Here is an 8,442-nt window from a genome sequence, read left to right as displayed (position 1 = left end):
CCAATTTCTTTGGACTTAGCAGCGAGGCTGGTCCTTTTGGGCTTTACAATAGGCCCAGTTCCTTTAGGCTTTGTAGTTGGCCTGGTTCCTTTGGCATCACTCCCACTTACACTCCTTTATCCAACTTTTTTTTTTACTTTCACTTGACTCTGCCATTGTCCCTTCCTTGACATTGACCTTACTCTTTGGCAGAACCTTCTCCTTTTCTTTCAGATTTCTTTTTCTTTTCATACCATCATTTTTCTCATCATAGCTAGAATAATCATCATCAGAAATAGTTTCAGAAACAACTGGAGAAGGTTTATACAGTTCGTCCTCCCCACTGTAATACCTATCATCTTCTGTGGATGGTGATGACTGAAGCTCCCTCCTGATGCTATCAACATCAATGTGATCATCAAATTCTTCCGCCCCCATTTTTGCAGCAGCATCTTCTTCCACTATCTGTGGCTCATCCACGGGGTGACTGAAGTAAATGTAAAACTCATCTGTGGTTGAATTCCTCAGCTTGTTCTCTCGCATCTCATTGATTCCTACATCCCCTCTCAGAATGTGCAGTCCAGTCTCAATGTCACTGCTTGTTGGATCATACCAATAAACTGCCTTGTATGATGCATAGCCCAGACTATTACCCTTACCTCTGTAGAAGATAGCATCTTCTTGCCGAACGAAGCTTGCCATTCCCTTCGCTAACCACGATGTCCACTAAGCACATCACCACATTCAACTGGAAGAAGACGTTTTTTTTAAGGGAGAAAGAAGTTGTTTGTCTTCTGGTAGGATTTTCTGTAATAACTGGAGTAGTTTCTGGGTGTTATGGGGATTACGAATGGTGAAATAAGGTGGGAGATGCTAACGACATCGTTTTGAGGCACAAGGACCAATTTGTCCATTAATAATTTGTTCCCCATCTACATCATCAGGTAAAACGAACAGCTCAGTTTTCACCCCTCCAGGTCAGTATTCTCCATCGCCGTTTTGAGCCCCAATTCGACAGGGGGGTATAATTGTCACGTGTTTTTTAAGATGAGGGATTTAAATGTATTTTTTAATCCTGAGGGGCGAAAATTTCCGCGTTTAAAAAGGTGGCGGTGATAGCAAAGGATAGAGAAGGAAGCAGTGGTGAGAAGAAAAAAAAACTTTGAGACGGCAAAACAAATACACATATATAAAGAAGATGACATTGTTCTTTGGTTTAGGTTAGAAAAGCGAAAAGAATTAAATTGGTATAATGTTTTTATTCGCCACCTCAACTAACCATTGGTAAGGAGTAAACCACCTCACACGACATTACTGTTTCGATGACAAAAAATAAACGAGGGACTAATGTAGTTTATTTTTTAAAATTTAGAGAACTAAATTAAAACAATTAAAATTTCATGAACTAAATCAATACAACTTGTAAATCTCAAAAATCAAAGTAAAACTTAACTCAACCAAAATAAAAAATTAGTAAATAACATTATCATTAGAAAAATAAACAAAACAATCAACCAAAAATAAAATTTCAAAAAGACAAAAATATAAGGAAGAATACACAAAATTACAACATGCATGCAATCAATTAATTAAGAACTCAAAGATCAGATAAATGCTTTTCCATTAGATTCAAAGAACAGTAGCATTATTATCAAACATTCATCCAATTTTTTTATATTGAAAGCATATTTTGATTGAGGAATAAAATTTGAGTGAAATTTGTTAGTATAGTTAAAATTTGATAATTTTTCATTTATTAGAATTTGATCATTTTTATTTTCCCAACGGCCCAACCACACATAACCTAAAAATTAATGACAACGCTGATTTTTTCACAGGTGAAAGTTCTCACAGCTTTTTTACACGCCAGTCTGCAAATGGCGGAAAAACATTAGTTAGAGAAGTTAGAGGCAGTTTCGCGGTCTAATCACTTCAGGAATTGACTTTCCCTTTCTTTTATCCCCAAGAGAAGAGGAATTTCTACGTTTAATCTGATTCAACGCCATAACCAGAAAGAACGCTGCTCTGTTCCTGTGGCAGCTTCGCTATGAACTCAGACGATGCCGACAGAGACAATCGGGGTTCATCTACCGTGGTACCTTATGGTTCCCAACGGAGTTCATCGACCACGGTACGTTATGGTTTCCTCACTTTCTCTCTGTTTTCGCCACAATTCAAACCCTAACTTGAAATACTTATTGTGATACATTCGAACCAACTATGGCTTTTCCGTTTGCTTTCATTTTTCAGATTCAATTTCCTTTTCTTCGATCCAAAACCGAATGAATTGAATGTCCAATTTAATTGTATCAGTGATCATTGGATAGCTGCGCTTTTGAAGTTTATCTTAACAAGAGAATTAAGCGAAATAAAGAATAAGATCCGTTGGATCGCTGATCTGGAAACAATATAATATATCTTACTTCTAGGTTCGTGAAAGATTAGCTTCTTGCTGCTGTGTTGTTGGTAGGAGCTTCAAAAATTAAGCTGAAACTGTTTATCACCATAAACCACGGGTTTTTTCCATAGAATGTGCTGTGATGGCAATTCGCAATACAGCATTTTATAGAAAAGTTCAATGCCTCTTGTATTTTCGTTCATGGTTTTTTGTTTATTTATTTATATTTACATTTTGAGCTGAAGTTTGCTTTATTGAAGTTAAAAAGAAAACAAAAACACAAGTCCATAGTGTCTGATTTGTCTTTATAAACAGGTGGACGGCAGATTTCAACGTAAAGCACTTCTGTTTCTGTCATACCAGAGTTTAGGCTATTTGTTTGGAGATCTGAGCACCTCCCCTCTGTATGTCTATCAAAGTATATTTGCTGGAAAGCTGCAACATATTCAAAATGAGGAAGTGATATTTGGTGCATTTTCTTTGATTTTTTGGACTCTCTCTCTCATTTCTTTGTTGAAGTATGCTATTATCATGTTGAATGCAGATGATAATGGTGAAGGTAAGGTCCATTTCCTTTATGATGATTCTTCTAATCCTCTTTTTTCCTTTGTGTGTGTCTCTGTGTGTGTGTTTGTTGGTGGGTGGTAATTTAGTACCTTGGAAATTTCTGTGCAATGAGTGTCGTGGTACTAAAACATTGAACTTGTGCAGGGGGAACTATTGCTTTGTATTCCCAGCTTTGCAGAAATGCCAAATTTTGTTTGCTTCCTAACCATCAAGCATCTGATGAGGAGCTTTCTGCATATCACAAGCCTGGTTGTTCAAATAGAAGTATACCACCGTCACCTCTGAAAAAATTTGTTGAGAAACACAAGAGGTCAAAACCGGCGCTGCTTCTTTTTGTTTTATTGGGTGCTTGTATGGCAATTTGTGTTGGTGCACTCATGCCTGCCATTTCAGGTACGGGAGCACAATTTGTGCTCATAAATATGCTAGTGTGTCTGGTAAAATTTATCTGATCAATGTTACTTTTTTTTTTTTTTGTTAATCCCTTATTACCACTATAAGTATCTTTCTTGACTTTATGAGAAATATATCTTGCAGTTCTCTCATCAGTTGAAGGTCTGAGGATCGAAGCAAAGATTACAGACAACAGTAAGTGGAAAAATGCTATTCTTCCACCCAACAATATCTAAAATGCTCTAACTTGAATAACTTAAAGGATATAAAATAATGATTTGGGTTGGCTGACTCTAACAGAAAGTTATGGTCTTTAGATCATTGTGACTTGAGCCTATTCAGATGCTTTCCTGTCTTCCTGATGAACAGCTATTTCCAAAAAATGTAGAATAAAGTTTGCTTTTTGATATTTTTCAGTATAAAGAAAACAATAAGGAATTGGGAAATTGATTCTGAAACTTTATACACTTAAGTTTCCCCACAGATATCAGGCTGTTCTCTTCTCCAAACAATATTATGAAATGTTTGTGATGACATTTATATCATTACACAGGTATGATACCTTTTATTTCTTGTGTTCTGCTGGTTGGACTCTTTGTTCTGCAACACCGTGGTGCCGACAAGGTTGCCTTCATGTTTCCTCCCATAATGATCTTATGGTTACTGTCTATTTTCGCGGTTGGCATTTACAATGTAATCAAGTGGAATCCAAGAGTATATAAGGCTCTTTCTCCATATTATATATACAAGTTCTTTTCGGTTACAGGAAAAGATGGATGGGCCAATCTAGGAGGAGTGTTTCTGTGTGTTACGGGTCAGTGTTAAATCTGAAATTCAAGTTCTACTGAACCATTGTCATTGCCAGATTCATTATGGTTTTCTTGTTATAACTTCAGGGACTGAAGCTATGTTTGCAGACCTTGGGTACTACAGACAAGCACCTATAAGGGTAAGTGCACTGAATGCATATTAATGAGTATTTCAACTTCATACTGGATTCCCTATAAACAGATGCCCAAGAACGATTACTGTTATTTAACTTTAGGTTTCAGTTATGGTGATGAAACTTTCCTTTTGTCATTATACGTGCCTACATGTAATAAACTTCAGACTGATATTTCATGTGACTAATATATGCTATAGTAGATGATATTAGGCAATGAAGAACTGTACTCAGATGGCAAGTTAACATGAAGTCGATTAATTTTAGGGAGCAGTTGATTCAACCATACTCACTATTTTGTATTGCATACTGATATATTAGTCTCATATGGAGTCTTTTTTTAATTATATGCTGCACAAGCATTACAGCCAGAGGAAATAAGACAGACTATAAGTAACTGACATTTATAAAGTGACTATAGCTAACTGACATTTCAGGCTAAAGTGGATTGTGAAAACAATCTTTGAATTGACCCATATTTGCCTGCATCCATGATCCTAGGCATAAAAAGTAGGCCTTAATTTATATCCCACAAAAAAAGAGGGCTTTATAGGTGAATCCTCATTTTTAAACAGAATGCTGCAATTGTTAGATTGATTTTGTTTTTAGAGATGATTGTTGCAACAGTTGTGATTATATCCTTGTTGCCATGCAGGTTTCATTTTGTTGTGTCGTTTATCCATGTCTTATTCTTCAGTATATGGGACAGGCTGCTTTTCTTTCAAAGAATTTATCTGCGGTGCCCATAAGCTTTTATGCTTCTATTCCAGGTTAGCTAATGTGAATGCTAGTAATTAAAAAGTATGATAGGTCATCTCGGAAATTTCTGAACAGCATGAATCACTGTTATCTGCATTCATAAGGTGCATAAACATTGAGTGGTTGTTGGTATGAATTTTTCAGGTTGTACTGAATATTTAGCTGGAAGCAATAACCTGTAGTATGTTTCTACTAGAATTCATAGCCGTTGAGTCTTTTTAATTTATGTCAGAATGTTTTTCTCATTATGTAGATATCCTATTCTGGCCAGTATTTGTGGTGGCTGCTTTGGCAGCAATAGTTGCAAGTCAGGGTGTCATCTCTTCAACATTCTCAATTGTCCAACAATGTCATGCATTTGAATGTTTCCCTCGTGTTAAAGCAGTGCATTCCAGAAGGTGGATTCATGGTCAGACATATATTCCTGAGATAAATTGGGTACTTTTGATAATTAGCCTGGTTATGACAGTTGGTTTTGGAGACAAGAACCATATAGGATATGCTTATGGTAAGTTGTGTCAAAACAATGGTCTTTAAAATCTCCAATGTTAAACTAACGGGTTATGGTACTTTTGTTTTTATGTTGGACTATTTATTTATATGTTGATTGAAATATTAATGATAGATTTTTTTATTTTTTAGTTTTTTTTTTGTGTGTGTGTGTATAAATGTTTATTATGTGATAAATGTTTTATATTATGTGATAAATGTTCTACTTTATTAGTGAAGCATGTTATGCCTTTCTGTTTGAAATGTCTGTAAAACCTTTTCTTAGGAAATGAAAAAAGTAGCAAATCGTGATGCACTATTAGTGTCAACTTTTCAAGATTATCATAATCATATACTGTTATGCAATTTCAATGATGTTGCAATACATGTTTAAGTGATAGGGTAAAAAGCTTACTCTAACATTGAGCAAATGTGAACTTTTTAAAAATTGTTAGTGTTATTACACTGATGCGGCCCTATTTATTGGCTGCTGATTCTCAGCTCATGATATCTTTATTGCAGGGATTGCGAGTCTGATTGTGATGTTTGTGACCACATGGTTGATGTCACTAGTCATCAACATTGTAAGGCATCAAAGTCTTCTACTTGCTATAGGATTTGTTTTATTTTTTGGTTCAATTGAGGTTCTCTTCCTTTCGTCTTACTGCACGAAAATCCCAAAAGGTGGTTGGGTTCCACTTGTACTCTCTGCACTCTTTATGGTTGTTATGTACGCCTGGCATTATGGTTCAAGGAAAAAATATTTATTTGACATGCATAACAAAGTTTCAATGAAGTGGATCCTCACACTGGGTCCTAGTCTTGGGATTGTTAGGGTTCCGGGACTGGGGCTTATATATACTGAATTGGCTACTGGAATCCCTGCCAGTTTTACCCATTTCTTGACAAATTTGCCAGCTTTTTACCAAGTGGTTGTTTTTGTCTGTATTAAGACCGTACCTGTGCCTTCTGTGCCCCACAAGGAACGTTACCTAATTGGCAGAGTAGGTCCCAAATCTTTTAGATTATACCGGTGCATTGTTCGTAATGGCTATAAAGATGTCTACAGCCATGAAAATGATTTTGAAAATGAGCTGGTAATGAGTATAGCAGAATACATTCAATTGGAAGCAGAAGGTTGTTCTGGAAGCCAGGAGGGTTCGGTGGATGGCCGGATGGCTGTGGTTAGGACATCAGGTAAGTTTGGGACAAGATTGCTAATGTCAGAATCTGCATCTGGATCTGAAGAAGGCAGCAGTACAAGTCTTCCTGGGGCTTTGACTGTTACTAGTAGCAAATCCCCTGCACTGAAGAAGCTGCAGTCCATGTATGAGCAAGAATCGCCCGAACTCAACAACAGACGCCGGATTAGGTTTGAGTTGATCAATACAATATACAAAGATCCACGAGTTAAGGAAGAACTCATGGAACTTGTTGAAGCTAAACGTGCTGGAGCAGCATATGTAATAGGTCATTCTCACGTGAAGGCCAAGTGGAACTCATCATTCTTAAAGCAGTTCACCATCAACCTTTATTCTTTCCTCCGGAAAAATTGTCGCTCTCCTGCTGTAGGCCTAAACATTCCTCATATTTGTCTCATTAAGGTTGGAATGAATTACCATGTCTAGTTCACGTTCATGACGAGATCTTGACTGAGGATGTAATTTATGCAAGCCATGACAGGAATCCCCTTGTGCTCCAACGACAGGCATGGTTATGCTACTCTAGCAGCTGCAACTTAAATGGATGTTGCTCAAGAATCTCCCATTGGCATGCTTGAAGATAGCAGCATCTATTGTCAAGATGTTATGATTTTGTGATGGTGCTGACAAGGTATGTAAATGACTAATTTGTTGGACGGTAAGGAGTTTCTTGGAGCTCCTGTCTGTATATGTACCTGTTTATTGAGTTTGAGCTTTCCAAATCGTAGTTGAGATTGGGAGTGAAGTTCGATTTCATTCAGTAGTTTGCATGTCGGCATCTACTGCTGCCTTCGCACTTACAAGGTACTTTCTTTTGGTCGTTTTTTGTAATCTTCATCGCTCGAATAATTAAATGATGCGTACTAAGAATGACGCCATGCAAGAAATACAGACGTGATAAGCAGCATTCAGTGGATATGAATTTTGGCTGTATTTATTTATTAATTTTAACCCTTATTGTTAGTGGTTCGATTTGTTCGTTATTAATAAAGAAATTGCTTTTTATCAAATTTTGTGTCAACGTTTATCGCGGTAGTCTTTTGTGCCATGAAAGGTCATTAATTTCGTTAATTCGTTCTTTCAGTTTGAGGGCCCGTTTCGACCTTTCTTGATTAAATATCGGAAATAGATGTAGTGTGAACAAACACTCCTCAATCCAAGTCATGGCCGGTCCCTTTTTTGATCGCATTGTCGTATAATTAAGAACGAGTAATTCTCGATAGTACCACACTCTCGCACAGTGTACGAATTCAGTTTTCCTAAATTGGCCTCATGATCTCAACTATCCTCCCTTGATTTCCTAAATTAACTAGCCAATTTCTTGTCATATCTCAGCAGGTATTATAGCATCTAAAACGTATAAACAATTGTAATATTACTAGAGTGAGATTCGCCCATGTGCTGAGATAAATTAATTATACTATATAGTATATTTTAATAAATATTATATTATTTAAAAATTGATTAAATAATATATAAATTAATATTAAATTTAAATTGTTTTATATTAACATTATTTTACAGAATATTTATTTGATAATTTATATATAATTTTATATAATTATTTAACTAAAATATAATATAAATTAAAATATAGTTTATTATTTTAAAAATTTGAATTCATTTATTTAAAAAAAAAACATAAGTTTTTTATATTAGAGTTATACAAAATTATACCTTCAGAGATATACCCACCAGAGGATATGTTGAAC

General features: G+C 35.9%; 1 protein-coding gene across 1 annotated transcript; it reads left to right on the top strand.

Annotated features, from left to right (window-relative positions):
• Positions 1-1,593: 1,593 nt before the first annotated feature.
• On the top strand, positions 1,594-7,740 carry LOC112790827 (potassium transporter 3). Its single transcript, XM_025833407.3, has 9 exons — positions 1,594-2,110; positions 2,693-2,936; positions 3,089-3,337; positions 3,482-3,532; positions 3,891-4,151; positions 4,234-4,286; positions 4,936-5,050; positions 5,293-5,547; positions 6,051-7,740. The coding sequence occupies exons 1-9, from the start codon at positions 2,027-2,029 to the stop codon at positions 7,154-7,156; spliced, it is 2,418 nt and encodes an 805-aa protein (XP_025689192.1). The 5' UTR covers positions 1,594-2,026; the 3' UTR covers positions 7,157-7,740.
• Positions 7,741-8,442: the final 702 nt, after the last annotated feature.

This window comes from Arachis hypogaea, chromosome 3 (genome assembly GCF_003086295.3).
Source record: "Arachis hypogaea cultivar Tifrunner chromosome 3, arahy.Tifrunner.gnm2.J5K5, whole genome shotgun sequence".
Taxonomy (NCBI): Eukaryota; Viridiplantae; Streptophyta; class Magnoliopsida; order Fabales; family Fabaceae; genus Arachis; species Arachis hypogaea.
Note: the sequence above shows the minus strand (reverse complement) of the source record. Positions and strands in the feature narration are given on the sequence as shown.

What these genes read in the sequence shown, in the direction of transcription:
- LOC112790827 (XM_025833407.3), top strand. Translation starts at nt 2,027, where the DNA reads ATGAACTCAGACGATGCCGACAGAGACAATCGGGGTTCATCTACCGTG. An exon ending in CTTTTATGCTTCTATTCCAG is followed by an intron (nt 5,051 to 5,292) that starts GTTAGCTAATGT and finishes CTCATTATGTAG; the next exon opens with ATATCCTATTCTGGCCAGTA. An exon ending in CCATATAGGATATGCTTATG is followed by an intron (nt 5,548 to 6,050) that starts GTAAGTTGTGTC and finishes TCTTTATTGCAG; the next exon opens with GGATTGCGAGTCTGATTGTG.